Source organism: Punctularia strigosozonata (genome assembly GCF_000264995.1).
Source record: "Punctularia strigosozonata HHB-11173 SS5 unplaced genomic scaffold PUNSTscaffold_2, whole genome shotgun sequence".
Classification (NCBI taxonomy): Eukaryota; Fungi; Basidiomycota; class Agaricomycetes; order Corticiales; family Punctulariaceae; genus Punctularia; species Punctularia strigosozonata.
Window position 1 is genome coordinate 1171366 of NW_006767434.1, and position 26071 is coordinate 1197436.

Consider the following 26071-nt stretch of genomic DNA (forward strand, 5'->3'; position numbering starts at 1 on the left):
CTGCACCGGTACCGGCTCGGGTCCTCATCCTCTTGCCTCCGGACTTCACTGTTGCAATGAGACCATCAGCGGTGCGTCTACTCAACATCCTCGTCCCAGTCAAGAGGTGCGCGGAATATACTATGATGTCTCAGCGAAACCCTAAGCGTCAACTCACGCCGTACACAGGACAGTAGACTATGCGGTCAAGATCCGCGTAAATCCCCAGCAGACCGGGGTAGATCTCAACGTGAAGCATTCCATGGTGGGTAAGGTGACGGCATTGGCGTACTGTAACTGTACTCATTCTATGAACCAGAACCCTTTCGATGAGATTGGTACGTCCTCCTACATCCCCGCTTTTCTCCCCGCTTTCCCGTTTCCCTCAATCACATGCTCACGTCCCTCTAGCCGTAGAGGAAGCCGTCCGCCAGCGCGAACAGCTCAAGGACAAGATCACCTCCATCAAGGTCGTCACCATCGGCCCGCCCAAAGCCGCCGACACGCTCCGCACCGCCCTCGCCATGGGCGCGGACTCGGCCATCCACATCGAGGTCCCCGAGTCCGCGCCTGCGCCCGAGCCGCTCGGCGTCGCCAAGGCGCTCCGCGCCGTCATTGAGCGTGAGAAGGCGAAGGGCGGGGTCGACGTCGTGATCATGGGCAAGCAGGCGATCGACGACGACGCCGGCCAGACGGGCCAGATGCTCGCGGGGTTGATGGACTGGGCGCAGGCGACGTTCGCGAGCAAGCTCGTGCTTGATGCGGACAAGAAGGAGGCGAGCGTGACGAGGGAGATTGACGGTGGCCTGCAGGAACTCAAAGCCCGGTTACCGCTGGTGGTCACTACCGACCTGCGGTGAGTTCGATGGTTTCTCTTATCGAACCTAAACTGACGTTCCACCGGTTTGCAGGCTCAACGGTCTGCATCATACCTGGCAAACAATAAAACTAGATGCTGACTATTTTACCAGAACCCCGATACGCTTCGCTCCCCAACATCATGAAGGCCAAGAAGAAGCCGATCGAGAAGCTCAGCCCGTCTGACCTCGGCGTCGACCTCACCCCGCGCCTAGAGACTATAAAGGTGACTGAGCCACCACAACGCAAAGGTGGCACGAAGGTCAGTGGATATTTCGCATGTTGTCGTATATATTTGTTTGGTCGAGACTTGACACACCTTTGATACTCAGGTGGAATCGGTAGATGCATTGGTCGCGAAGCTCAAGGAGGCCGGCTTCACCGCCGTCAAGTCATGAACGATTCGCAATTGTATAGATTTGCATTGCATACTGCACAACGATTATAGGATTTGCGATGGACGCTGAGCGCCTGCGATCGACGCGCCATAGATAGCAATAAGTCACAGCGGATATGATATGGTATGTCTCCGAGTCTTTGCTTGTAGATGTTCAAGCTTTTCCCCCGCGCAGATGAGATTGTTCGTCGTTCGGTTTGTGGTGATGGTGGGTTGCGGCCTCCGGATTGGACGGAAATTCTGTTTCACATCCGGAGGATCACGTCCCGCACATCGCTCTTGACGGTCTCGAACCCGCGCCTCCAAAGCTCCTTCGCCTTCTTGCCGACGCCGGCTTTCTTGGGCGCCATGCGCAGATACTCGGGCATCTCCACCCGGCGGCGGCCATACTCCTCTTCCTCCTCGTCCTCGTCGTCGCTGTCGACGACGACCCGGGTGCGGGTCCCGGGCGGCGGGATCGGACGCGGTCCCGCGGGTTTGCCGGGCCGCGGACGGTGCGGCATGCACGTGGAGGTCGAGCGACGCGTGAGGCGCGGGCTTTGGACGGTGCTGCGCGCGGGGGCGGCGAGGTGCGGGGGCATGATGGAGACGGAGGCGGCGCGCTGGTGTGCTCGGGTGGTGACGGCGGGCGCAGGCGTGGGTGCGGCGCGGCCGACGTAGGTCGCCTCGGGGTGGGTGAAGGCGACGTGTCGCTGGCTGGGGAGCGGGCGAGGGCCGTGCATCGAGGTCTTGGTGGTGGCGGTCATCGTGGCTTGTGGTGTGGAGGACGAGGTTGTGGGTATCGAGATGCCTGGGTATGGAGGTCGCGCTGCGATCGGCTGTTTGTGATGAGGCTTGTGCGAGAGGGTTAACTGGTCAACAGTTGACGGGTGATTGGGTGCGATGGCTAGGTGGGTGTAGTCCTCGGTTGAGTTGTGAGATCTTCCTGGCGAAGATGGCCCTCATTTATAGGCGTCGAGGGATGCATAGGGGCTTGTATGCGCGGAAGGGGGAGCGGGAGCGGGAGCGGGAGCGGGTTCGGGGGCGGCGGGGTGGCTATGTCATCCCGCCTTCCGCCTTCCGCCTTCCTCGATTGATCACCGCTCGATCGTTTCGTGCGATATGCATTGGCTGGATCTCGTCAACGTGTGCGCCGTTGCACAACGGCCTTGATGTTCGGGGCGTCATTATTGAGAACGATGACCACAGAAAAATTCCGAGGATGCCACTTTTGTATTGGTCGGTGATAGAATACATAATGTACGTAGGGGAGTGGCGGCGGGTGGACTCTGAGGTGGATATACTACTGGTGAGATCGATCGAAGGAACGGAATCGTCGGACGGATGGTCCCAAGATGGATGTACAGGAGCGAAGCGGGGAAGCGATAGCGAGAGTGCATATACTGGAGAAGGATCACGGGCAACAATGGTCCGTAGGTTGTAGGAAGACGACGCTGGGGGCTTTTACACTGCACTGGTAGGGGAAGGGGTTTCGTCTCCGGTAGGAACACCCTGAGTGAAAAGACTTAGTACGAGCGCATGGAAGCGGCGATGTGTCACGCTTACCTTGCCGCGGCACGCGGGACAGTTGTTGCGACCCGTCTGCATCCACTTGTCTACGCAGTCCTTGTGGAAGGTGTGCCGGCACGTCATGAGCCGAAGCTCATCCGTCTCAGCGTAATCGTCAAGGCAGATCAAACACTAAATCCCACAGTAAGTATCCACGAAGCAGTTATATGCGGTCCCGCACACATACCCTATCCACGCAATTGGAGGCCACCTTGCCTTCCTTCTCGTACTGCGCGAGATCTGATGGCTTGATGATCTGCAGCCCGGATTTCTCGATGTCGTCTCGGGTAGCGACCGGCGGCTTGACCTGACCCAACAGTTCCGCGAGCTCCCTATAAGCCCGGATCGTCAGCTCACGTTATTCCCTCTGCGCTGATATGAAAGGGAGACGCGTGGAACGTACAGCAAAGCCTCGAAGGAGTCGAGGTTGTCGGCGCCGGTGACGATACTGTGGTTTGGCGGATAATACCCGCCGATGACGTAGATCAAGAACGTCCTTGACCCCGGTCCGTCCGTGATCCGCCTGCCAGGCGGCCCCCTCCGCGCCGCACCAGGCATCAACCCGCGTACGGCGTCCGCGGCGCGACTCGGCCAGCTCCTCCCGTTCCCGCGCCCAGCGCCGTTAAGGCTCGTGCTGCTGTCGTTCGCGTGTCCCAAGGGATCCGCGCCGTCGTGCATATGGTTGTGAGGGTGGTCAGGATGGAAACGGTGGTGGTGCCGGTGGTGATGGAGGTGGTCGAGATCGTCGTGCGCGAAGTCGTCAAAGTCCGCGGCGCCGGTGGGATCCAGATGGCGGTGGGGGCCGACAGACTGCAGGCCGACCACGATGATGGGCACGACGACGTCCGAAACGGCGCCGGCTGGCGGAGCGGCGTCTGCGGGGCGGGTATTCGCCGACTCCGAGGCAGCCGAAGTGGGCGCGGGAGACGGGTTCGTACCTGCTGCTGGTGGAGGCGCACCGCCGAACAGCGGCGATGTGGTTGCAGGCGTCGGTACGCCACGATGCATGGCGAGGCCGCGCGCCTGTGGGGTAGGCATCGGCGGGAACCGGTACAGTCTCCACCAGTTGATACCGCCTCCCGTGCGACCATGAGGAGGCATGGAAGACGCCTCCGACGGGCCGGTCGGAATCGTGGAAGGCGCTGGTCCCGATGATGGAGAATCCTGCGGAGGCGCAGTGGACGCCTCCGCTGGCTGAGTCGACGAATCTGGCGCTTGCGGTACGGCATCGTCCCTGCCAGTCGACGGCAAGTCAAACTCGCTCTCGACATCCGAGTCTTCAGGCAACGGCACCGTCGCCGGATCGACAGGCCCCGACGCAGCGTCACCCTCGCCATCAGGATCCGACAACGCCCTCCTCAAATCGATCTGCAGGTTCACCAAGAAGCGCTCAAAGCTGCCCTCGGGCGGCAGGGGCCGGTTCGCGTCCGCCGTCGGGAGCGGCGGCGGCGGAGCCGTGGCCGTGACGGACGCCTGGCCGCTCTCATTAATAGCGGCGGGCGCCGACGAGGGAGAAGTGCCTAGGGCGGAGTTGAGCGCGCGGACCATCTCAGCGAGCAGCACGTCGCGGGCGTCTCTCGGCGTACCGGTGCCGGTCCCGTCAGCAGGACGTGGTGCCTCTTCGGCCCCGCCGGCCGGCGTGTACGAAGGAGGCTGCGTCGGCGGCGCGGGTGTGGGCGCGGACGCGGACGCAGGCGCTGCTGGGTTCGGGGAGAACGTGGGCCTGTTGCGGCCAGCCCCGAACCGATCGCGCAGGCTCTCCCACGGCGTGCGTGGCGTTCTACGGTCTGACAACCCAGGATTGAGGATGGGGTTGTTCGCGAGCGCCGCGAGGGCGCCCAGGGCACCGGGCAGACCTGTGGGCGCTGCGGGGGTAGGTGCGGCGCCGGCGGGGTTTGCGGCCGCGAGTCCGGAGGAGAAGAGAGGGTCGGACGAGCCGGTGACGAGCGACGCGGCGGTCGCTGCTGCCGCCACGCTGCACGAATCGTGAGTTGGAAGATATCCGAGTCGCATATGTGCGGCACATACCTGAGCAGGGTCCCCAGAACGTCGATGCTGCTGGGCGACAACGCCGACCGGCGATCTTGCGTATCGGGCCCGGGCCCGGGGTGTTGTTGGCTCGAACTGGCGTCCTGGCTCGTCGCCTCCGTCGACGCCTCGCCATCACTCCCGCTGAGCGGGACCGAACTGCTATTGGGCGAAGACTCCGCGGACGCGGGTGTGGACGGCCAACCGTGGGCGTTGGCCGGCCGCGAGAGAAGCTGGGAGAGCCTGTTGCGCCCGCCGCCGATAGGCGTGGGCGGACGGTGCGAGTGCGGGCCGAAGGAGGAGGACCGGCGGCGCGGCGCGGTGGAGGGGGTCGATGCGGACGTGGACGTGGGCCCGGCGGATGCGGCGGAGGTGTCGGTGGTGTGCACCACGCCTTGGACGACGACGAGCGTTCCGGCGGGTGGGAACGGCCGAGTGTTGTCTTGATCGTCGGAGGGAGAATCGGTTGCGCCTGCTGGGTTTGTGGCCGGAGTAGTGGAAGTCTCGGGTTCGGGTCGCGTGCGGGAGATGGAGGGCAAGTCCGGGCCTGGGAGAGAGTTGGAGCGGGGGCGGGGCATGCTCAGCCGTTCGGAGAGCGTTGGGCGTGGCGGAGCGGCGCGCTGGCCGCCGAGCCACGAGCCGATGTTCTGGCTGAGTTCTTGGTGCCCGTCCGATAACATTGGCGAGGGTTCAGGCGAGGATGTAGAGGCTGAGGGGCCTGTCGGGCTGAGTGGCGTCGAGGGCCTGGCGACATCCGGGGTTGCGTCGCTTTCGGCGCGCTCCTTGCCTTTGCCGTTGGTAGCAGAGAGCGAAGCCACGGAGGTGGAGCGCATGCCCGAGCTCGAGGCGATGGGCACCGCATTGTCGGCGGCGCTAGGTAATACGGATCCTTCGCGAGCGTCGGCGTCGCCGTTGGGGGGCGCCGGCGCCTTCGACCAGCGCCTCGAACTGAAACGCCGCTTACGTGACGGGTGCGGGCTCCCGGCGTTCGCCCGCATGCTGTCCGCCTCCCCGGCGACCCTGAGCGATCTCGACGACGTTGAGCGGCCGACGACCTTCATGACCTTCTTCCGCACCGTCGAGGCCCGCTTCGATATCGTCGCCATGCTGGCCGTGCGCCGGCGGGCGTCGAGCCCGCCCTCGCTGGCGGACGCAGTGGGCGCTCCGGATCCATTGGCAGCCGTCGAGCTCGCGAAAGGTGTTTGATTGTCTGCCGGTCGACGTTGGTCGTGGCCGGTGGCCCGCGAGTTGGCTTGACCCATGAGAACGGGACGTGCGAGTCACCGACGGGCTAAGGGGGTTGTCGGGTAAAGTAGAGTTACAAGATTATAGTCGTAGTCGGTAAGAGCAGTAAGATATGCTGGCTGTGGTGTGGTCTCCCTTCCTTCTTTGGGGATGGCCGTGGGTGGTGGGGGTCGGAGACAAGAGGGGTGAAGGCTGGTACGTAGCGCTTGGAGCGGAATGGCTGGCCCAGGCAGGCCCGGCACAGCATATCGCCACCGCCTTCCCGCCGCGCACAGTGCAGCTGCGTCCACGACACGATAGCATTCGATTACAGATCTCGGGAAGAAGGAACCCGAGCGCGAGAAAACTATGCTACTATATAGTACAATGAGGGCGTCTCACGAACATTAAGCTGTAACAGCGATAGCATCGACGACGAGAGATAGCTTTTATAATAGGACGCTGTTGATGACGATGAACCGCGGGCATTTCAGGCTTCATCTCTGGCATGGTATAAAGAGCCTCGAGGCTCGAGCGCCTCGCCCAAACCACGGGGTCGGCAGAGGGCGGCGTTAGCCTCCTGGAGTTTGAAGCCTCAGGGTGGAAAGGCGAAAAGCTATCGAGAAGACTTGCCGCAACGCCGCACCCCACAGAACCCCCTCCGTTGGGCATCCCATCCGACGGGAGATCAGATGGTCGATCGTAGCATATCGACCTTCTGCTTCATCATGTCCAACCACGGCATCGCCCTCAATATATTGCCCGCGCAGCCGACGCACGCCGCGACGCTCTTGCTCGTCCACTTGATCTCGAACACGACGTTGCCCGTCGGGCGCACCGCGAGCTCCTCCTTCGCCCGCTTCTTATAATCGACCCACCACCGCTTCTCGTGCCCGCACTTCTCGCAGTGGTCGCCGCCAGGCACGTGGCGGTCGAGCAGGAGCTGCGCCGCCTGCGCGCGCTCGCGGTGGAGGACGAGCAGCTGGTGGTAGCTGTAGGCCGTGACGTGCTTCAGGTCCTCGGAGAGGGGAGAGTCGAGCAGGTTGACGGAGAGCGTGTGCCGGGACGCGATCTTCGCCTCCTCTTCGAGCCCGAAACGCTCCGCGATGGCGAACACCCGAAGCGGCGCGCTCTCGACCTGCGCGGGGGTGACCAGCAGCTTGCGCATCTTCTCGATCACAAGCGGGATGTCGTACTTGACCGCGGCTTCGAGCACCGGCACGATCGCGTCGAGGCTGTCGATGGGCGGGTCCAGGACGGGGTATATCAGTCGGAGGAGGCGCTCGACCGTCTGAGTGCTTTCTGAGAGATCGATGATGGGTCTTGGGGTGTTTGCTTCTGTGGAGCTCTGTGGGAGGGAGAACATGTCGTGCCAGAAGCCAGACGCGATGGAGAGGATGCAGCGGTGCGCGGGGAATTCTGTCGGCTCCGGATATGACGTTCGGAGGATGATGTCGGACGACGACTCTTCGAGGAAGTCCATAGATGGCGCCGGCTCAGTGTCCATGATGGTCGGCTGGTTGGTGAACGGCGCTAGTTCGAATGTCATTGCTGGCCCAGCGTCGATGTGCAAGTTGGTCGAAGCGGTCTGCATAGGAACAGACGAGAAATCTCGAGTGAAACAGTGTGCAGCAGTGTATTATAGCGATGGCAAATGTCTTGATATATTAATGACAGTCCCGGTCGAGTTAACCGGCCACGGCACACAGAGAGATGGAAAGCTGGACCAGTTGAATGTTGCGATTGAACCCAACGACGCTCCTGTGGCTTGCCTCTTGCGCCACTCTCTCATCCTTCGTTCCACTCTTCTGCGTTCTTCGCTTTGATTGCTCTGCGTAATAGCGTGCTCTGCATCGAAATATGGAAAGATCGGACGTTGTAGCTTCAGTCCCGCAAGAGATCTGGGACCATATCATCAACCTCATCGATGACAACGACAACGCTACTCTATACGCTTGCTCCTGCCCGGGATGGCTCAATGCCAGTCAATCTCGCCTCTTTTCAGATCCAATCCCAAGATACAAGCCGAGCGCGCAATTTCTCCAACGCATGCGGCGCATATATTGTATCCTGAAGGAATCCCCTCATCTGCGTGCGTTCGTCTCAACACTGACGACAACGACCGAGTACTTGGATCGGTTCGCTATGCTACACCTCCCGAGGGTTCAAGACTTGCATCTGGTTGGGATCACAACCCGCGACTCCGACTACCCTCATCTTCCCAGAGCGATCACGCTGGCCGCTTTCCCTCATCTTCAAGGACTCCACTTCCACCAGTTTACGCTCACTCCGTCCCAGTTCTTTGTGCTCATAAACTCCGTCCATCGTCTCTCTCGCATCGGGCTCCATACAGTATACTGGAGCGAGAACGACGCATCTGAAGAACCTGAATCCGATCCCGAATCCATTCACGACATGCCTGAAGGCTCTGATTCCCAACACGTGCCCACGCCCGACGTCTTCCCTTCGGAGTTCGTGCCAGAGCCCCCATCAGAGCCTGCTTCAGAGTCCGCGCCAGTCAACACGTCCACGTTGTGTTTGAGAGCGTTGGAGGTTCACCACGGTGCTGAGACTTGGACCTTGAATCGCATGATGGACTGGGCTGACAGTGGGCGTTTTGTCCTCGCAATCGAAAAATTGTCACTGCATGCTCACTTTTACGACGACTGGACGTATGCACTCTACGATATCCTGGCTCGTTCCGACGAGTTACGTTCGCTCGAAATCATTGACTACAATTCCATAGCGACGTATCTGGGTGAGTATCCGGTACATCTTATGTTGGGTCAACATATTCACCTGCGTGATCTCAGGCCCCTTGGACTTCTCGAACCTTCATTCTCTACAGGACCTCACATGTGATGTAAGGCTCCCTACGGACATCGCAAGGAGCGTCCTTCCTCACATCGTCGAATCCATTGCGACGTTGAGATCACGCTCCTTCCACTCTCTTGTGATCAGCGTTCGTGCGCCGGGGTCACCGCTAGAGGATTTCTTGCGTGAGATGGGGACTGCGTTCAACAAGGTCGTCATTGATCGGCTCACAGAGCTGCACCTGAGGTACGAGAAGAAACGAGAACCGCTTGACGTGAATCTAGACGACTTGACGAACGAGCTTTTCGGAGCACTGAAAAGGCGCGGGGTCGCGGTGAAACTGTTCACGGAGAGTTATGATCAATTGCTAGCACCGAAACAGTAGCTATCCGGAGCAGTTCGGTCGGGTCGGTTGCAGGGAATATAAAAACTCAGGGCTACTGCAGATTCATACGGATGTACACAGCGATTACCCTTCGCCGTCTCGTCTTCCGGTTTCTATCGTCCGAATAGTCGACTGAAACACCTGAACTTGTACATGTACCAGATCGACCCGAGCGCCTCCCTTGAGGCTTCAGTTTACGAGGGCTCCGGCCCTCCCAGCCTCCTTCCGGGCACCGTCGCTTTCAAACCTTCACGACCATACCAAACCTTTGGCGTCAGTCTATCCCTTGCATTCCTCGCATCGCAGCCAAACCAATATCCGACGCTGGACCCAGACGCTACTACCGGTGTTGCCACCTCATAAACGTAACCTCAGTATGGCTCGCGGATCGTCGATTGCAGCGACTTCCGGCCGCCCTGCCATTCAGTCCCATCGCGCTCAGTTCCCTGGAGGCGAAGCACTACCACTACGACATCACTTTCGATGTATACTAGCCCATGACCTCCAAGCAACCACTGCAGTGAACTATAAACGTGAACTACTTATTCGAAACACATGAGGGCTTTCAGAGCGAGCCCCGGGATTGCACAAGATCAACGCAATAAGGAGTATCAGCTCTGCCGTTGCTCAGCGCGTCGGTTTCGCCCTGGCCTTGGACCGCCCCCGTACCTGCACTTGCCGCCGCCATCACTAAACTTGCGCGCATGACATTGGATGATGCCGATATGCCCAACACCACATCTCGTCGAGTGACACATCATGGATATATCTCCACCTTGACCTTGCCCAAGCCCCCCTCAAGGAATTCAACCGGACCCATGCCCCTCTCACGCTTCCTCACTGCATGGCTGACCGCAGATGCGGTCATCAACATCGGCGCGGGTGTGTTCTACCTCGCCTCGCCTGGGCTCTTCTTTGATGGTGGGTTTAATCCAGGATGCGCTTACCATGAACGATGACCGTACGATATTCAATAGGTATTGGTGGCCCCCCTGCGCCACAGCATCCCAACGTTCTCTGGACGACGCGCACGCTCGCAGCATACATGGTCACGGCTGGCGGAGCAATGGCGCTCGCTGCGAGGTGTGCCCGTCTCACCGTACCACTTTCTTCTCCTCAATAGACCATCCACTTTTGAGCCATCATGTCTCGGTAAACGCTCCAAACTGACACTGAATATGCATCCCTCGGTAGATCTAAATCGGTTTCTCTCCGCGTGCATCTCTGCTGCCTGTTTGTCCTCTGCGGGCTTCTCACCCTTCCAGGTGTGTTCTTGCACGCGCCCTCAGCCCTTGTGAAAGGATTGGGCACAGCAGTGGTCACCGCAATGTGTGCACCATACGTCTGGTTCATCTTCATACGGCCGGAAACAAGGGGAGACATCCCAACGCTAAGCGTAACCGCTGGGGAAGAAGACGGCGAGCACGAGAGCTTGTTGCGAGCGCCTAGGAACTGAGCATCATCATCTTCATGTGCCGCGAATGACAGTTCGGCGTAGCGTCGTACTTAGTGTATCTGTAAAATCCATGTGATCGCCAACGGCACTGCGAAGATTGCCGTCCGCACAGAAGAGCAACCTTCTCTTTACCCAGTCATGCCCGACGTCAGGACACGGAGAGAAAGATGGCCGGATGGCCGCTGAAATCATTGACCAAATCGCGCCACGTCTCTCCCTATTCAAATCTCGTTTATATGGGGTAAGACCAAATAACAGTGCATACGTCAAATATACCTCGGGTCTTGCCTGAAATACGGAGCACGCTAACTAGCTGCCGCGCCGTCCTTACCGGCTGCCCCTACTTCGGGGGCTCGTGCTCCTAGCGCAGACTCATAAACAGAGTCTCCTTACCGGTTGCGGAGGGCGCAGACAATCCGTGGAAGAGGTGGACAACACCGCGTTTGTGAGCGAGGCGAGCCGCGGCCGGACCGGACGAGGACCCCAGCTATGACTCCGCTGCGAGTTCTGGAGGGAGGCACTTCGCTTGATTATTACGCGTACACCGAGCGATATATCCCTATGGTGGTAGAAGTCGTCATCTGCAAAAGACCAGCACAGATTTTCCTCTCCTTTCCATTCCTCGAGCGGCAAGCATTTACCATCGGGCCTCCACACCGGCCGCGATCCACGCAAGCGTGCGGTTCCGGATACCGGCTACCTCCGCGTTCTCCGTAAGGTCGCGGATCTCCTTGATAGCTCCAGCCGGGAGATCAAGCTCGGCACCACGGGCGTTCTCCTCAATACGTTCGGGTGTGCGTGAGCCCGGGATGGGTATCCCTCAAAAACGGTCAGCCTCGGAATGTCGCAAGGCCGTCGCACGCCTTACCCGTAGGGTGTTCAACCAAGACCCACGCCAGGGTGGCTTGGCTCGACGCCGCGTTATACTTGTTCGCGATCTCCTGCAGCTTGTCCACGACCAACAGGTTCTTCTGGAAGTTCTCTTCCGAAAAGCGGGGAAGCACGAGCCGGAGGTCGCCCTCGCTGAAATCGGCCCGGGACCGGGCGAGCGGGCTGTACGCCACGACCGACATCCCGAGTCTGTTCGCAGCGGCCGCGGGCCCGTTCTTCTCGATATCGAGCGTGAACGGGCTGTATTCGGTCTGCACCGCGAGGAGCTTTTGGCCGAGCGCGGGCACGGCCTTGGCGCGCTCGAGCGTTTCAACGCTGCACTCGGACAGTCCGAGCCATCGGAACTTCCCGCCCTCGACGAACTCGCGGACCACCTCGGAGACAATTTCGATGGGCACCTTGGGGTCGACACGGTGTTGGTAGTAGAGGTCGATGTGTTCGACGCCGAGTCGCTCAAATGAGCGGTGGACGGCGCGCTTGACGTACGAAGGCCAGGAGGTGACACCAGTGGAGGGTTTTTGACATTGGGTTGAGTCGAACGCGCTAAACTTGGTGGCGGGGAATATCCCGCTACGAAGGCCGGTGTCTTTGAACCACTTACCCAAGGTGGCCCCGGCTAGGCAAGGCGTCAGACATCGTGCGTGCAATGTTAAGAGCGGCCCAAGCTTACAAGTACCGTAGATGCCCGCGCAATCCCAAAATGTCATGCCAGCATCCGCGGCATATTTCAGCGCCTTCATGGCGCCGTTCTCGTCGGTCTTTCCATAGAAAGCGCCGATAACCTATACACACTATCAGCGTATGCCGCAATCGACGACTCGGTCATGTTTACCCATCGTGCCGAGACCAAGTGCGCTGAAATTAGGGCCGTCGCGGCCACGTCGACGACGTGGGCAGCTTGGCCAACGGTGACATGGTGAACAATGTGCTGTAGAACACGGTGGCGCCCAGAACGGGTAAATTTCACCGTGTTATGAGGCAAACATGAGCATTCGCCCGGTTTGCGGATTAAAGGGTGTCGACGGGACGTGTTCACCTGATTGCAAGGCGAAAATCGTCGACGCGGTAGCTCGGAATCCGAGCTAATATACAATCCATAGTCGTCAAGGTCTGGCTTTTATAGCGGAGAAACATGAGAGCAAGTGGGATAGGTAGGGCGCTGATACAGATGCTTGCAAAACACGACGAAAAGCAACCACCGAGGGGTCGAAGACAATCCGGCATCCTAGCGCCGGCGGTTGCGGGTCATCCGAGAACGCCGCAGTGAAATCCAGCGTGGAAATCGGAGGGCAGCTTGCGTCATCACTCCGTAACGACCGGTACCGATTCTCAACGACAATACTGTCGTTCTGGACTACTCAGACTTGGACGTCCAATAATTTCTGTGATCATTGTTTCCGAAAGCAACGTATCCCGCGATCCACCCAAGACAAGAGTACTACCGGACTAAGGTCACCAAACCGTCCTCCAAACGAGACTCACTGGCTATCCTTGTCAGCCAGGAGGACGCCGAAAATGATGGATACGAAAGCTATCAGTCCCGTGGATAGAACCGCCAGCGATACGCGCGCCGTCGGAAACTTTCCCTGGATCAGGGACGATTGGACGATAAAATACCGTAAGCAACCTTTACGAAGTAGAACGACCGAGCAATCGTCAGTCATCTGCGATCGCGTTCTCGGCCCAGTTGAGATACATACCAAGGATCAGGACCATGATACCCATGACAATCAAGGACGCGCCTAGAGGACGTGCGAGGTTGTAGGCAGCATCGGCCTCGGACAATCTGAACAACTGCGCCAACGCTGTCATCGTGGCGCTATTTTTAGCCTCGCCACATCCTGACATGCGCACCAACAAGTGCACTCACCTGTGCCCATGGAGGATATCGCCAGGCTTGTGCGCACGTACGCCATAAAGGTGCGCTCGGAGGCCAAATGGTCGCGCGCTACGCTCCCGTTATTGACAAGCTTCAGCGAGGGGCTCGGCAGCCTCGCAAACCAACTACCAACACGAGACCTAGGTAGATTGTCGGCATCGTCCTGCGTGAATCCCGAACTGGACGACGTTGAGGAGATGGCAGTGTTGCGGTCTTGAGTGATAGCCCCGTAATTTGTAACGCCGGTGCTCCCCCCCGCGAGAGGGTCGGTATCCATGTAGAATAGCAGCAGACACCACCCCCTGGGTCGTGCATAGATCGCCCTGAGACCGCTACTGGCTTAAATCCATCCAACACAGGACCCTGAGGAGGGCGTGCGCGCGATTGACGTCCTTGCGGAGTGGTATCGCGTTTCTCTTGCAGAAAAACGCGGCAGCCGTGCCAAGGCTCTAGCACGCCATCGGGCCTTCCTCTGAGCAATATTTCGCACATCCTTTCTGAAGACGCTTCAGCAGCACTTTGAGCATCTTCCGTCCAGTGTTGATGTTACGAATTCGAACATGTGCAATGGTCGTGGATAGGACATTGAACCTCATTCTATCATCATACAAAAACAGGGTCTACGTCAACTTATAGCAGCAGCTAAGGGGATCTCGCCTCGCGTTTCTCGGCTGCCTCTCTCCACTGTCCACCCTTCCACAGCACAAGAAGAATGAGGAACGCGGTGAGCACCGTGAGCCCAGCCCAGAGCGTGTACAACCCCCCGTCGCCTATCGCGTTCTACGACCGAAAAAACGATGGTCAACGCTCCGTACCAAAATCAAGACATCTTCGACGCACCTGCAGCGGCACCGCAACTTCGGCCGCGATGAACGCAAACAAACCCCTATAGAAGCTGTTGGCCGCGACAGCGGTCGAGCTCCTACCCGCGTTCGCATCGACGAGGTACGCGAGTGTGCTCGAATACACCCAGATGCTGAAGAACCCGCAGAAGAAAAGCGTGACGCAGACGGCGGCAACGTGCACCCGCTCCTGCGCGATCCACGCGTACGCGATCGTCGCGGGGGGTAACCCGAGCAATCCGAGCTTGGTCGATGCGAGCCGCATCTCCGGGGCGGAACGCCCGCCGTTGAGCGCTTTCATGCGCGCGAGCGTGCGGTCCGAGTGGTTCCCGCCGAAGATGCTGCCCGCGATGGAGCCGATCCCGTACGCGAGCAAGGTGAGGCCGATCTTAAGCGCGTCGAAGTCGTATTTGTTCCCGAGCGTGCGGGCACAGGTGTAGGAGATGCTGTAGCTGAAAGAGAAGATGAGGCCTAATGTTATATTTGGACATCAGCCTGCAGCTCTTAGAGAGGTGAGGAGTGCAAAGTTAGGGACGGACCAGATGCGAAGAGGATGGTGAAGTTGTTGAGGCGGCGGAGGACCATGAAGACGGGGCCGATCGGGTTGACGTCCTTGAGGGAGAGCGTGATCTCGTCCAACCGTTTCACCGGCTCCCGCCGACTCGCACCTCGCTCGACGTCGCGCAGCTCAATCGCCGGCTCTTCGTTAACGACGGGAGTGCTGTCTCCCGACATGCCCTTCTTCATCTTCGGCGGAGCCTCGGTAACACTGAGCGTCACCTGGCTGGCCCGCTTGCTGTTCGCGGCAGTGGAGGCTGCTGAGCGCTCCTGCTCGAGCCTGCGCAGGACCTGTTGATACGTGAGGCTCCGTTCGCGCCGGAACGTATCCTTGAAGATGAAGACGAAAGAGAGCAGATTTAGGCCGGCAAAGATGACCATGAACCAGAAGGTCGCCCTCCAATTGAAGAATTGGGTTAACCTGGGGAGAACATGGGGTCAGCCGAGATTCCGCGACGAATATAAAGAACGCTCACAGACCGCCGATGATGGGGCCGAGGGAGGGCCTGAGGGACAAATGAAGCAGATAAGTCTGAGTATATGCGCGCAAGATTCGCTGCCTACCCTAGGAGAGGGGCGGTGTAGTATATTCCCATCATGGTGCCTCGTTCGGAGGGTTCGTAGATGTCCGCAAGGGTGGCAGCTCCAATGGCCATGACGGCGCTCGACCTTCGAGACACGAGTTCAATGTCTGAACGAACATTATCGCTTCACCACTGACCCAGCTGCTTGGACGACCCTCATGCCGATGACAAGCTGGATCGTCTTCGCGGTGGCGACGCAAATGCAACCAACGAGATTCAGGGCAATGGCGACAATATAGATCATCTGGGCAGAGTAAAGTCGGTTACGACTGGTAGACTTTGTGCAGAAAGACGGAGGGAGACAGACCTTTCGGCCCTTGATCTCGGACATCGCAGCCCAGAACAGAGGTGCGCCACCCTGCACGAGAATGAACAGAGAGAGGCTGAGAGAGATCTGTCCGGCTGAGGCATGTAGTTGCTTTTCGATTTGTTGAATCGCCGGCTATATGAGGATGATATTGCTTAAGTCAAGGTATTCGACTAGCGTATAGGGGGGTTGTCCTGACGTTATAGATGTTGGCACCTAACAGTCGCAGGGTTCGCAAACATATTAAGCTTTGATGGATGGGGGTAGACCCATAACGAAGGACGTGCCTAATCCAGCGATAGCGGAGGCAAAGGAGATAACGAACAGAATCGATGTCTACACGGTACAGCATGAGCTCCGCAGCAGAAGAAGAAGGTGTATACGACACACCTTGCGAGCCCGCGACCATTTACGAGGATCGTCCAGGACCGGTGCATGCTCAATGTCGGCTTTTGTGATTGGAGACTTTTCCGCCTTGATGGTGAGACTGGGCGTTGCAGTTGGCGGTACTGGCTCGAGGCCTACTGACTGTATGCTGGATGCGCGTGTACTGGTCGGGTCCATCGTGATAGTTTACAAGATAGTGTTACAAGTAACGATTCGAAATGCTCTATCGTCGGATTGCAGAGGTCGTACGATTGCTGTAGGCCCCGAGTTTGGATGAGATGCCGACTGCATGTCCTTATTTATATGTTGGCCCGTCGGGAGCCTTGGGTCCAATGACTCTGATATCCGCGATGATACATAACATAAGCAGAAGTTCTGTGTGTTTCGGCATAGGTCGGCATTGAATATGGAGGTTGGCGCGGGAGACCGCGAGGTGGCGAAGACGCCCGACGTCCACTCACGTTCTCGCTTTTTTCTCCGCTCAACGACTCGTGTCGGGTTCGTGGCTACAGCACACGTCGCGAACCCGGCGAACGTCAAGGAGATTGTCAACCTCCAGGGGCGAGGACTACTTGGGCATCTTCGACCGATGCATGTCTCTCACACCTTGAATGCACCCCACGGATTGACTGCGGGTGCATCCTGGTCTTGTCTGTGGATCTATATACCATTCGCATGATCATCGAGCCTGCGGCTCACTGTTGATCTTCGAACGATTTTAAGCAGCGAAAGGATGATTTGCGGCGTTGAAGGAATAGCTCGTCTCACCTCATCCCGTCGTCAATGGAGATGGTGCGTGCTCATGAATTCAAGTGGAAGGTCGACGCATTTTACAATTGAAAATACAGGTGGGGAGGACATCAGTCAGATTCTGGCGAACAGAAAGAAGATTACCCGCGAAGGCGACAGTCAACCACGGCATTGTCCGATATCTCAAGACCTTCCCGCGCGGTTTGAATGAGCATTGATATCAGATTCTTTTTTTTTTGGACGAGCAGATACTATATGACACCTTCACTTCGTCAACCCCGTCGAATCGTCACTTTGCTACATCTCAGTAACCGCTGCACGGTTTGGTCCCAGAATTTGACTGAGTAATTTATGAATGTATCCAAGTGTATTTCACAGGTTTTTATTCACCAGAAAGCCTCCAACGAGGAGGAGGAGGACTGTGTGCATTGTAACGCTGCGTGATGGTTAGCCGAGCGGAGTTTAAAGAAGGTATTCATTGATCAACGGCTGTTGTAAGGCCAGTCAGATTCGGAGCACCAAAGTGCTTGATGACGAAGTCGGCTATCAATGTGACCGGCCTGTGACTGACGATTCGACGAGGTTGACGAAGTGAAGGTGTCATATAGTAATCCTATTCAGCAATCGACAAGCTTGTCTGACCCTAAATAAGCTACTCCTAAAATAGCGGACCTCGTAAGGCCCGGTCCGAGGAAAAATGCTCGATACCACAACCCCCGGGGAACTCCAGGGCGAGTGGGGCTCGTACACTACCTAGGGTATTCCTGTCGTCGGATCCCAGGCAGCTTAATACCCACTAAAACCTCAAGGCTTTTAGCCCAATTTTCGGGGAGCGCTTGTTCTTCGGCAAGCAGCCCCGTCCAAGTTCCCTGTACCTTCCTTATGTAGGATGATGTTCGGATTATCTTCGACGCCGTAGCTTGGTCCGTTTCTAGCCGTCTTTGGACGACGTTAGCCCAGCGTCGCTGCACCTCTCGGGGCGTGTGGGATTTCCCTCCCATCGTATGTTCGCACCTCAGTATCCACACTAGATACGCTGATTCCGATATTAATATCCGTAGCAGCCGTGATCGGCCCTGTGCCGGCCGGTCTCGTTTTGATAGCTGGTCTTCTATGTTCATTTGTAGTGCACCGCAGCCTAGTATCAAGCCTAGAGTTATCCGTGGGAGTATTCCTCTCCCTTCGGGCCATGCGTCCCGTACTAGGTTCCACACTGTCGTGCTATAACTCCGTTCACAATCGATCATGATATGTTCCATCGATTCCTCTTCTCCGCAGTATGCACACTTCTCACGTTCGCTGTACCCTGGGACGTTCCTCCAGAATCCTCCTATGCGGTGAGAGTTGTGCAAGGCTCTAAATAGGAATTGCCTAATAGGCGTTCGTAGGTCCTTGCGTCTGGTCGATAACCATATCGCCTCGTCGCTCAGCACGGATCCGCTCAGGTCTGCTATCGCGTGTCTCGCCATGTCTAGTGGGGCGAGGGCCGCCCTCCTCGTGTCCATCGGGCCTTGTTTGCTCATAATCCCCCGGTACAGGAGTGACTGCGACATGGACATTAGGCGCGCCCCCCGGAGGTTGAATTCCGCGGGTACGTTTAGATCGATATCATCTGCGGACTGTTTCAACACTCCGTCTCGTGCCAGTGCGTCAGCTTTCTCGTTTCCTTCTTCACCGGAGTGTCCCTTTACCCATAGGAAGTCTGTCGGCGCTGATCGTCTTCTCAGGTGGAAAGCCGTTGCCTTGAAGAGGTCGGCATTCTTTATATCTATCCAGCCTATGTCTTCCCATTTCGTCAGGTGTTTCGTTAGTCCCTCTATCACGTACATCGAATCCGTTTTGAACAGGATGTGTGCGAAGGGCGCTGTGCTCTGGAGGGCCACCAGGACGGCCGTTATTTCTCCTCTCTGGTTGGAGTGCTCGTCCCCTGGGACCTTGATTGCCCTGCTTGCTTCCGGCATGTTCGGGATCCATACTCCACTCCCACACACTGCTTCCAGCGTTCCATTTTTTTCACAAGATCCGTCCGTATATATCACCATAGCCTCGTCCGGCGCAGTTCTTCCTCTCGTGGGTCTGCTCAGTCTCGTCGCAGGTGCTCTTGTTACATCTTGCTCCCCTGCGAATACTCTAATTCCGTCGTTCCAGCATGTCTTCAGGGACACCGACGGGTCGAAGCGTATGGTGCCCCTTCTCCCTCTTTCTTGAACGTTCTTTTCCTTGCGCGTGTGGGTGAGTGTTAGCCCGTCTCCCTGGTCATTATTCCGTGTGGAGAATCGCTTCGATATGCGGTCTAGTATGGTTCGTGCACGTTCGCAGCATTTATTCGGGTCTTTACATCCTCGTTCTCTGTCGAGCGTGCATTTGTCACATTGGCACACCCTGTGGTGAGAGTGTTGGAGCTCTTCCATTCTTCGTGCCATAGCAAGCATGTTCTTAACCGTTTCAACTCCGTGATTTGTCTTCAGGCATTTATCTTTCCCCTTATGGTACGTCCACCTCGGAGCTCCTAGCTGGCACCACGCTGGCATGCCTTCTTTCACAGAGTCTGCTATCCGTATCGCGTCAAAGGCCACTTCATGTTTCTTGGCCACCTTTAACATGCCGGTGATTTCTATTGGGAGCTTTTCCGCGTTCGGGCCTCGTGCCGGCACCGACCATGCTTGTACGAATGCATTCACTTTGTCATAGGAGTCAAGGCCGCTTGGGGCTACATTGTTGATTAGTATGTCTGCTAGGCATGCCCATTTCGGTCGTTTCTCATGGTCTGCTAGGTATTCCCGGAGCCAGACCAGCCATATCGCTTCGTTCCTTGCCTGGAGGTTTAGGAGGTCTATCCCTCCCTCTTGTCGCGGTCTCTGTAATTCTGCCATCGCGATCGGTGAGCCGCGTCCTTCACCCCATATGAAGCTTCTAATGCTTCTATTTAGTTCCTCGCGCACCGAGTCTGGCATCCCCTGAACACGTGTCTTGTACTGCGTTAAGCCTCCCACCACCATTTGTACTACCAGGGCTTTCGCGTGCATCGTGGGCTTTGCCGCGCGCCATCTTCGCAGCTCTTTGTCGATCTTCCTTACTGTGTCTGTCCACACGGTTGCTTGGTCAATTCCGTTGCCGACCCATGCACCGAGTAGTCTCGTCGCCTGGCCATCATTCAGGATCTCAACATCCTCCGGTATGTCCGCTCCAGTTCCGTCCAGGGAGCGCGTTCTTCGCACCATGTCGCGGTACTCCTTTGTCCCGATCGGTATGATTTCGGTTTTGTTCTTGTTGAATCGAGCTCGCGAGGCTTTGCACCACCTTTCTAGGACGTCCAGTAGGTCGCAATACTTATCGTTTTCAGAAAGGTAGACCGTCGTATCATCGGCGAACAGGGCGATCAGTATTCTTTCGGTCTCGCCCGGAGCCTTGAAACCGCGCAGCCTCGGGTCCGCCCTCATCATGTTCGCTAGGGGTTCTATCGCAAGGTCGAAGAGAAGGCACGATAGGGGGTCTCCTTGCCGCACACCTCTCGTTACTCTAAAGGTTTCGCTAAAGGTGCCGTTGATCATTACTTTCGTCTCTGCTCTCGCATATAGGGCCTTCACTGTGTTAATGAATCTCTCTGGCATGTTGAACTTTTTCAGGGTTGCCCATAGGTATGAATGGTCGATCTTGTCATATGCCTTTTCCTGGTCTAGGGCTACGATCACTCCGTTCTCCTCCATCGCTTCGGCGTATCGCACCATCATTTGGGACAGTCGTACCTGGTCGAAGATGGATCGGCCAGGGATGAAGCCAGCCTGGTCTTTATTCACCATCTGGCCGACGACTTCCGCCAGTTGCATGGCCAGGGCCTTCGTGAGTATTTTATAGTCGGTGTTGAGAAGAGTTATGGGGCGGTAATTCGCGATGTCTGACTTGTCGCCCTTTTTATATATCGGGCACATCCACCCTTCTGTGAACGTCGAGTTTTCGTCTATTCCGTGTTCTTGGATGTCGTTGAAGGCGGCCGTCATCGCCGCCAGTACGTTAAAGGATTCCACTTGCGCTTCCTCTTTCTCCTTATGCCTCTCGTCTAGAGTTTTCCATACCTCGTATGGGACTCCGTCCAAACCTGTTGCTTTACCGTTCTTAGTGGTCTTCAGGGCTTCTCGCACATGGTGTTCCCTCAAGGGCTCTTCCATCATCTCTCGTGCATTTTCCGGGAGGCGCCTTTCCTCTGGAACCGAGGCGAGTGCCTTCGCAACGAAATCGTCGTGTTCGCCGGGGCCCCACGAGTCTTTTTCCTGGTCGCTTTGGATTCGTTCATGGTGATCCCGCGCTATTTTGGCCATTCTGTCCGTTCGGAGCACATACTGGTCAGTCCTATCTAGTTTGCGTAGTCTCATCATAAGTTCTCTCGGCTTCTTCTCTTCATTGATGGACGTCCAGTATTTCGAGACGGTTTCTCCGTCCTTCATCCATCTTGCTTGTCTGACCCGTTTCGCATTTTTCCCCACTTTAGCTCGCAGTCGCTTCACCTTTTCTTCCAGCATGGCAACATTTCTTCGCGGCTCTTCGTCATTTACTCGATCTATCCCCTCTTTCTCCATTTCGCTCTGTAGGATTGTCTCCCAGGTCGCTATTTTCCGTCTCGACCGTGACATGATGGCTCCTGTGATCAGCATTCCAGTCGTTATCATGTCTTCCTTGAAGGCTTTCCACAGTGTTTGTGCGTTCTTTTCCGGTGACCGTTGCTCATGGCTCAGATTTTCAAGGTCGTTTTGCAGTCTTAGGCCTCGCGCCTCGATCGCCGCGATCGCATGCCATTCGTTCACGAAACCCAGGGGCCAGGTCCACCTGCCCGACCCATTATAGGGCATTGCTGTCGGTGCGTACTTCATCCAGACTATTCGGTGGTCTGACTTGAGGCTCGCGGTTTGACAGCACCATTCATACACATCTTTCCTCCTATCGTCTGCTATGTACATTCTATCCAGCCGCGACATCGAGCCCGTCGCTTTGCTGATGTATGTGTAGTTTCTCGAGGACGGGTACTCCTCTCTCCATGCATCGTGCACATTTAGCGCTTGTCGGCATTCTCGAAGGGCCATTACGGCGCTTTCGAGTTCTTTCCTCGGTGGGGCTCGGTCCACGTCGTCTTCGACAACGTTGAAGTCTCCAAGTAGTATGTCTACTTTGGGTATCTTGTTCTGTCTTCTCGCATCTTTTATTTTGTTCCAGAAGGCCGCGTGGCGGCCTGGTTCATTCGGTGCGTACGTGTTCACGATTGTGACTGTGTCTCGGTCGTGCCATCTCAGGGTGAGGGCCGTTGCGCGTCCCTCTTCGATCACTTTCACCTCGCAGTTTGCCGTGCTTACTAGGTCTCTGTTCAGCACGAAGGCGACCCCAGCCGAGTTGGACGCTCGGTCTGGGTCCGGTGAGTTTTGGATCCAAAGCCGTTTCCCATACATGTTGCGCAGGGATTCACATTGTTCGTCTTTCAGGTGCGTTTCCTGTAGCGCGAGGATGGCGATTTTCTCCTCACGCATCATCGCGTGTAGGTCGTTCCATTTGTTTAGTCGGTTTCCACCCTGTTCTGAGTGTCCGTTCATGTTTAAGGTTGCAATTTTCAGATGTGCTCGTTTTGCCGTTTTCGGGCTAGTTTTGGCGGGTTCAGGGTCAGCCATCGCCGTGTTTACGGTTCCGCCTCCGAAAACCCCGGGAGCATCGACGGCGCCGTGCTCGGCGGTTGGAGGGACTGCGCCTCCGCTCGCCAGGGCCCGCGAACCAATGCCAGGACTTAAGACCGTGTGCCCCGCTGAAGAGGGGGGAAGAGTAGAAGGGGTGAGGTTTGCAGCAGGCATTTATCCCGTTATACGCGCCCTGCCTTAGGAGCGTCGGGGGAGACTATTATCGTCCGGTCTACCGCGGACAGGGACTATGTTGAGTTTTCCTTGGGTGAGCACTCGGGCACTCGCCTTCGTTTCCTCTCAACTTCAGCTTACACGCGCGGCTCGTCCGATCTAAATAGATCTCCGCTGACACTTTGTCAATGCACCGACCGTACGGGGTACCCGCCATCAGTCCTTCTCCCCGGAGGGAGAAGCTGTGTATTAGGCGGGCGCCGCCAGATGAGTTCGCGCCACGGCCGGTTGGCGCGTCTCTACAAGTCCCGAGCCTCTTTTTGAAAGGTGCCGAACAGAGCGGCTTTATATTGGGGTCGTTAGGCAGTCGTACATCGCATCTGTATCTAGTTTTCGTCGCGTTCCTGTCGTTACCGTGTCTCTCGTTCGCTCGTCTACATCGCCCGTCCGCGTCCTCTGCCTCTGAAGGCGCCTCGGGAGTTTCCTCCGCCCCTGCGTCCGTATTCCTGAGCGCGCGGCGATGGGTTCTTCATCGAGCCGAGGAAACCTTGGGGGATCTGGGTCCTAATGGGGCATAGCCCGTATACATGGTCCACTCCGTAGCAGAAGGTGCATGGGTCCATTACGATTTCGTCCACGGGTCCTACTTGCGCATGCCAGAAGTTCGTCGTTCTCATAATGGCCTGGACGTCGCGGTACGCGCATGGGAGCGCCGAGTTGATGATCGGTCCGTATATATTGTAGCGTGGTTGTGGGCGGCCTTTCGGCGCGAGGAAGGGGAGGATCCGGCAGTTAAGGTTCTGCAGGAAGCTGTTCACTTGTCCGATCGCTTTCCTGTCCTTCGGGTCCATTCCGAGGGCAGCTACTATGTCGGAGGCCTTCTCTGCGAGGGCAACTTGTACGGCGTATAGCATTAGCCCTTCGTCGGCGTCGATCGGGCCTTTCAGAGTCAGGTAGAAGGACGGGTTCACGACTACGTCGTCGAAGGTGAAGGCGTAGAAGGCGATATCCGCCGTAGCGAAGACCCCCTGCGATAGGATGAGGGCCCTGTCTTCGGTCGTGAGGGCGGATAGAAGACCCGTGCGCGGCTGTCGCTTGTTCGCCGCGACAGGCAGGATGATTCTGAGGCTTGCCCCTTCCTTGAGGAAGGCTTGCACCGTCGCCCGTACCTCACCGAAAACGTCTTGGGCTTCGTCGGCTGTTAGGTTGATTCTGTCGAAGATGGTTACTAGTACGTTGTCTCCGAAATGTTCGTCGTTTTCCGCCCAGTACTTGACTTGCTCCTCCTCGATATCTTCCAGCTGTTGCAGCCGGAATCGCATCTGTGGCGCGGTCCATCCGTTCGGCGGGACCGGGGCGAGGCGCACCTCAGGGCGTTGCGGGTGGCTTTTCGCAACTTCCGCGTATGCGCGGTTTGCGAGGAGCTGGTCTCCGATGATAGCTAGTTTCCCTTCCGGGATGCTGTCAGGGGGGGGCGGAGGGAGGTCGCTATCCCGTGAGACGTCGATGTCCACGATCTTGTCCGAGTCTAGGGTGCCTGACGGTCCCTTCGCTATGGATGTCGAGACGAGGGTCGCGATCTCCTGGCGGCGGCGTTCCGCGTCGCTTTCTTCCGTTCGTTGGCGTGTTTGCTTTTCGTCGCGGAGGAGTGTTGTTTCGCGGGGGGGGGCCGGCGTTACCTTTCGGGACGCGCTGACCAGAATGAATGGAGGTTCCTCCTCGTGCGAGGAGTCTTCCGGCGCCGACATCTGCACATCGTGCATTCTTGGACCTTCGGGCGCGCCGATGACTTCATCCGCGGTCGTGCGGGTCTGCCTCTCGGTCTCGTTCGGTCGAGCTGGGGGGGCTATCGAAGTTGCGAGGGTGCTGTCAGGGATGCCCAGGTTCGGGTTGGCGGTTCCTGGGTTCTGCATCGCTATCTCCGAGTTCGTTGCATCGGGGGGCGCTGGGGCGGCTCCCTCGACGGTTTGGTCGATCGGGGCACCTGGGGCGGTGGGGACGTCATTCTCCGTGCGGCTATCGTTGCTGGCATGTGCGGTCGGGTGGGCGTCCTGGGTATTGGCAGGGGGGGAGACGGCGGCGTTTCGGCTCCCTTCAGTGGAGGACTCGCGAATCGCACTGGGTGCTGGGCCTTGGTCGGCGGACTGGGGTGTCACGTCCGTTGCGCCCGTTCCGTCCGTTTCGTTAGGGGGGGCGAGCGTGCTGGGTACCGTGTCGATCACAATTGCGAGGTCGTCTCCGAGGGTCTCCTTAGCGGTTCCACTCGCCAGGGCCGCTTTGGCTTCCCTAATTGCGTTCGCTAGCATGGGTTTAGGTTGGGTCTCTTGGTGGTAGGGGTTTTTAGCTCACCGACGTCCCTGACGGACTTGCGTTTCTTTCCGTTGTCTCCGCTGCTTTTCGCCGGTTCTGAGCTGGGGGGTTTCTCCTCGCCGAGGAGGGCATACTGATTGTCGTGTCCTGGGATGCCATTGACTGTGGTCGTGTCTTCGCCGTCGACGTTCTTGTTCTTCCCGCGTCCTATGGTGGGGTTAGGTTTTGTCTCTCCTGCACGTTTAGGGTTTCTTACCGCGTCCGGCAGCTTTGCCTGTCTTATTCATGCTTGCGAGAGTTGCGGACTTCGCCACATTGCTGGTTGGTTCGGGAGGCATGTTTAGCAAGGTTCAGTCAGCGGAGTGGTTCGTTCTTGGGCGTGCGGGACAGCGGGTGTCCCGCTTGTCACCCTGCTCTTTCTTAACCCGTTCGGGGTCAGTCTGGTCAAGGGGGGGTTGTCTTGGTTGCTATCGTCTATGCTTCGTTGTATATTACGGGCCCATCAACTCCTTCATACGTGGTACTTTCTCCCTCCTGCTCTCCGTGTCAGCTTGTGGTTCCGACTTCGTTCTTGCGTGCATTCGGCTTCTAAATCGGGTTACCATGGACTTCGCCGTTCGGGGGGAGTCGGCTTTGGGCTTCGCCTCTGGGTTCTCAGGTGGGTCGGTTTTCTCTCTCGGCTGCTCTTTCGCTCCCGGTTCCCCTCGCTGATTTGTATCTTATGAGTCACTCCTCGAGTTTTCGCGGAGAGACTCATACCATGTGTTTGCACACACGTGCACATTGAATTCGGGCAGAGGCTGTTATGTAGTCTATACTTTGCTTCGCCCTGTCTGTTCGGCCGGTTAGTTGGTCTATTTGGTTTCAAATGTGTCACTCACCGTCGTCCTGGTCTCGGTCTAGCATGGTCGACAGGTGCGAGATGAGGTTCCAGGGCACAATGTTCATGCTGATGGGCTGGTCGTCGTCAGGCATGGCGGGTTGAGGGGGGTGTTGAGATTGCTTTACGCTCGCTTTATACATCCACTGAGTTTTGCCGTTATCGT

At 57.4% G+C, this 26071-nt stretch overlaps 13 protein-coding genes across 13 annotated transcripts; 3 read left to right on the forward strand and 10 right to left on the reverse strand.

Annotated features, from left to right (window-relative positions):
* The first annotated feature begins 38 nt into the window (after window positions 1-38).
* Window positions 39-1400, forward strand: PUNSTDRAFT_81718 (electron transfer flavo protein beta subunit). The gene is made up of 7 exons (XM_007379973.1): window positions 39-106; window positions 169-244; window positions 299-317; window positions 391-835; window positions 891-898; window positions 951-1099; window positions 1170-1400. Exons 1-7 carry the CDS (start codon window positions 57-59, stop codon window positions 1233-1235), a joined length of 813 nt encoding a protein of 270 aa, XP_007380035.1. The 5' UTR covers window positions 39-56; the 3' UTR covers window positions 1236-1400.
* Window positions 1401-1479: 79 nt separating this feature from the next.
* Window positions 1480-2256, reverse strand: PUNSTDRAFT_141166 (uncharacterized protein; the record flags this gene model as incomplete). The annotated part of the gene is made up of 1 exon (XM_007379974.1): window positions 1480-2256. The coding sequence occupies exon 1, from the start codon at window positions 1978-1980 to the stop codon at window positions 1480-1482; it is 501 nt and encodes a 166-aa protein (XP_007380036.1). The 5' UTR covers window positions 1981-2256.
* A 192-nt stretch (window positions 2257-2448) lies between these two features.
* PUNSTDRAFT_141167 (uncharacterized protein) lies at window positions 2449-6204 on the reverse strand. Its single transcript, XM_007379975.1, has 5 exons — window positions 4811-6204; window positions 3186-4757; window positions 2970-3114; window positions 2780-2914; window positions 2449-2725 (listed from the first exon to the last, which is right to left on the reverse strand). Exons 1-5 carry the CDS (start codon window positions 6070-6072, stop codon window positions 2678-2680), a joined length of 3162 nt encoding a protein of 1053 aa, XP_007380037.1. The 5' UTR covers window positions 6073-6204; the 3' UTR covers window positions 2449-2677.
* A 222-nt stretch (window positions 6205-6426) lies between these two features.
* Window positions 6427-7517, reverse strand: PUNSTDRAFT_118293 (uncharacterized protein; the record flags this gene model as incomplete). The annotated part of the gene is made up of 2 exons (XM_007379976.1): window positions 6427-6614; window positions 6668-7517. The coding sequence occupies one exon, from the start codon at window positions 7515-7517 to the stop codon at window positions 6723-6725; it is 795 nt and encodes a 264-aa protein (XP_007380038.1). The 3' UTR covers window positions 6427-6614; window positions 6668-6722.
* Window positions 7518-8449: 932 nt separating this feature from the next.
* Window positions 8450-9644, forward strand: PUNSTDRAFT_124313 (uncharacterized protein; the record flags this gene model as incomplete). Its single annotated transcript, XM_007379977.1, has 2 exons — window positions 8450-8792; window positions 8848-9644. The coding sequence occupies 2 exons, from the start codon at window positions 8450-8452 to the stop codon at window positions 9231-9233; spliced, it is 729 nt and encodes a 242-aa protein (XP_007380039.1). The 3' UTR covers window positions 9234-9644.
* A 407-nt stretch (window positions 9645-10051) lies between these two features.
* On the forward strand, window positions 10052-10356 carry PUNSTDRAFT_130732 (uncharacterized protein; the record flags this gene model as incomplete). Its single annotated transcript, XM_007379978.1, has 2 exons — window positions 10052-10154; window positions 10211-10356. 2 exons carry the CDS (start codon window positions 10052-10054, stop codon window positions 10354-10356), a joined length of 249 nt encoding a protein of 82 aa, XP_007380040.1.
* A 970-nt stretch (window positions 10357-11326) lies between these two features.
* PUNSTDRAFT_60739 (Aldo/keto reductase) lies at window positions 11327-12473 on the reverse strand (the record flags this gene model as incomplete). Its single annotated transcript, XM_007379979.1, has 4 exons — window positions 11327-11508; window positions 11558-12196; window positions 12251-12362; window positions 12396-12473. Coding segments are annotated over 4 exons (1011 nt in total), but the record flags the coding sequence as incomplete, so codon positions are not given.
* A 477-nt stretch (window positions 12474-12950) lies between these two features.
* On the reverse strand, window positions 12951-13857 carry PUNSTDRAFT_49779 (uncharacterized protein). Its single transcript, XM_007379980.1, has 3 exons — window positions 13451-13857; window positions 13281-13385; window positions 12951-13207 (listed from the first exon to the last, which is right to left on the reverse strand). Exons 1-3 carry the CDS (start codon window positions 13734-13736, stop codon window positions 13059-13061), a joined length of 540 nt encoding a protein of 179 aa, XP_007380042.1. The 5' UTR covers window positions 13737-13857; the 3' UTR covers window positions 12951-13058.
* A 244-nt stretch (window positions 13858-14101) lies between these two features.
* Window positions 14102-16314, reverse strand: PUNSTDRAFT_60883 (MFS general substrate transporter; the record flags this gene model as incomplete). The annotated part of the gene is made up of 10 exons (XM_007379981.1): window positions 14102-14239; window positions 14300-14772; window positions 14841-14952; window positions 15070-15280; window positions 15336-15365; window positions 15424-15528; window positions 15581-15687; window positions 15751-15885; window positions 16027-16086; window positions 16141-16314. 10 exons carry the CDS (start codon window positions 16312-16314, stop codon window positions 14102-14104), a joined length of 1545 nt encoding a protein of 514 aa, XP_007380043.1.
* A 1322-nt stretch (window positions 16315-17636) lies between these two features.
* PUNSTDRAFT_61700 (RnaseH-domain-containing protein) lies at window positions 17637-18848 on the reverse strand (the record flags this gene model as incomplete). The annotated part of the gene is made up of 1 exon (XM_007379982.1): window positions 17637-18848. One exon carries the CDS (start codon window positions 18846-18848, stop codon window positions 17637-17639), a length of 1212 nt encoding a protein of 403 aa, XP_007380044.1.
* An 894-nt stretch (window positions 18849-19742) lies between these two features.
* Window positions 19743-20327, reverse strand: PUNSTDRAFT_60471 (uncharacterized protein; the record flags this gene model as incomplete). Its single annotated transcript, XM_007379983.1, has 1 exon — window positions 19743-20327. A coding segment is annotated over one exon (585 nt), but the record flags the coding sequence as incomplete, so codon positions are not given.
* A 1065-nt stretch (window positions 20328-21392) lies between these two features.
* PUNSTDRAFT_61591 (DNase I-like protein) lies at window positions 21393-22322 on the reverse strand (the record flags this gene model as incomplete). The annotated part of the gene is made up of 1 exon (XM_007379984.1): window positions 21393-22322. A coding segment is annotated over one exon (930 nt), but the record flags the coding sequence as incomplete, so codon positions are not given.
* An 827-nt stretch (window positions 22323-23149) lies between these two features.
* PUNSTDRAFT_42086 (uncharacterized protein) lies at window positions 23150-25363 on the reverse strand (the record flags this gene model as incomplete). Its single annotated transcript, XM_007379985.1, has 3 exons — window positions 23150-25038; window positions 25065-25232; window positions 25282-25363. 3 exons carry the CDS (start codon window positions 25361-25363, stop codon window positions 23150-23152), a joined length of 2139 nt encoding a protein of 712 aa, XP_007380047.1.
* Window positions 25364-26071: the final 708 nt, after the last annotated feature.

What these genes read in the sequence shown, in the direction of transcription:
- PUNSTDRAFT_81718 (XM_007379973.1), top strand. Translation starts at nt 57, where the DNA reads ATGAGACCATCAGCGGTGCGTCTACTCAACATCCTCGTCCCAGTCAAG. An exon ending in ATCCTCGTCCCAGTCAAGAG is followed by an intron (nt 107 to 168) that starts GTGCGCGGAATA and finishes CGCCGTACACAG; the next exon opens with GACAGTAGACTATGCGGTCA. An exon ending in AACGCAAAGGTGGCACGAAG is followed by an intron (nt 1,100 to 1,169) that starts GTCAGTGGATAT and finishes TTTGATACTCAG; the next exon opens with GTGGAATCGGTAGATGCATT.
- PUNSTDRAFT_49779 (XM_007379980.1), bottom strand. Translation starts at nt 13,736, where the DNA reads ATGGATACCGACCCTCTCGCGGGGGGGAGCACCGGCGTTACAAATTAC. An exon ending in GATATCCTCCATGGGCACAG is followed by an intron (nt 13,386 to 13,450) that starts GTGAGTGCACTT and finishes CCACGATGACAG; the next exon opens with CGTTGGCGCAGTTGTTCAGA. An exon ending in TATCATGGTCCTGATCCTTG is followed by an intron (nt 13,208 to 13,280) that starts GTATGTATCTCA and finishes TACTTCGTAAAG; the next exon opens with GTTGCTTACGGTATTTTATC.
- PUNSTDRAFT_141167 (XM_007379975.1), bottom strand. Translation starts at nt 6,072, where the DNA reads ATGGGTCAAGCCAACTCGCGGGCCACCGGCCACGACCAACGTCGACCG. An exon ending in GACTCCTTCGAGGCTTTGCT is followed by an intron (nt 3,115 to 3,185) that starts GTACGTTCCACG and finishes CCGGGCTTATAG; the next exon opens with GGAGCTCGCGGAACTGTTGG. An exon ending in CCTCCAATTGCGTGGATAGG is followed by an intron (nt 2,915 to 2,969) that starts GTATGTGTGCGG and finishes TGTGGGATTTAG; the next exon opens with TGTTTGATCTGCCTTGACGA.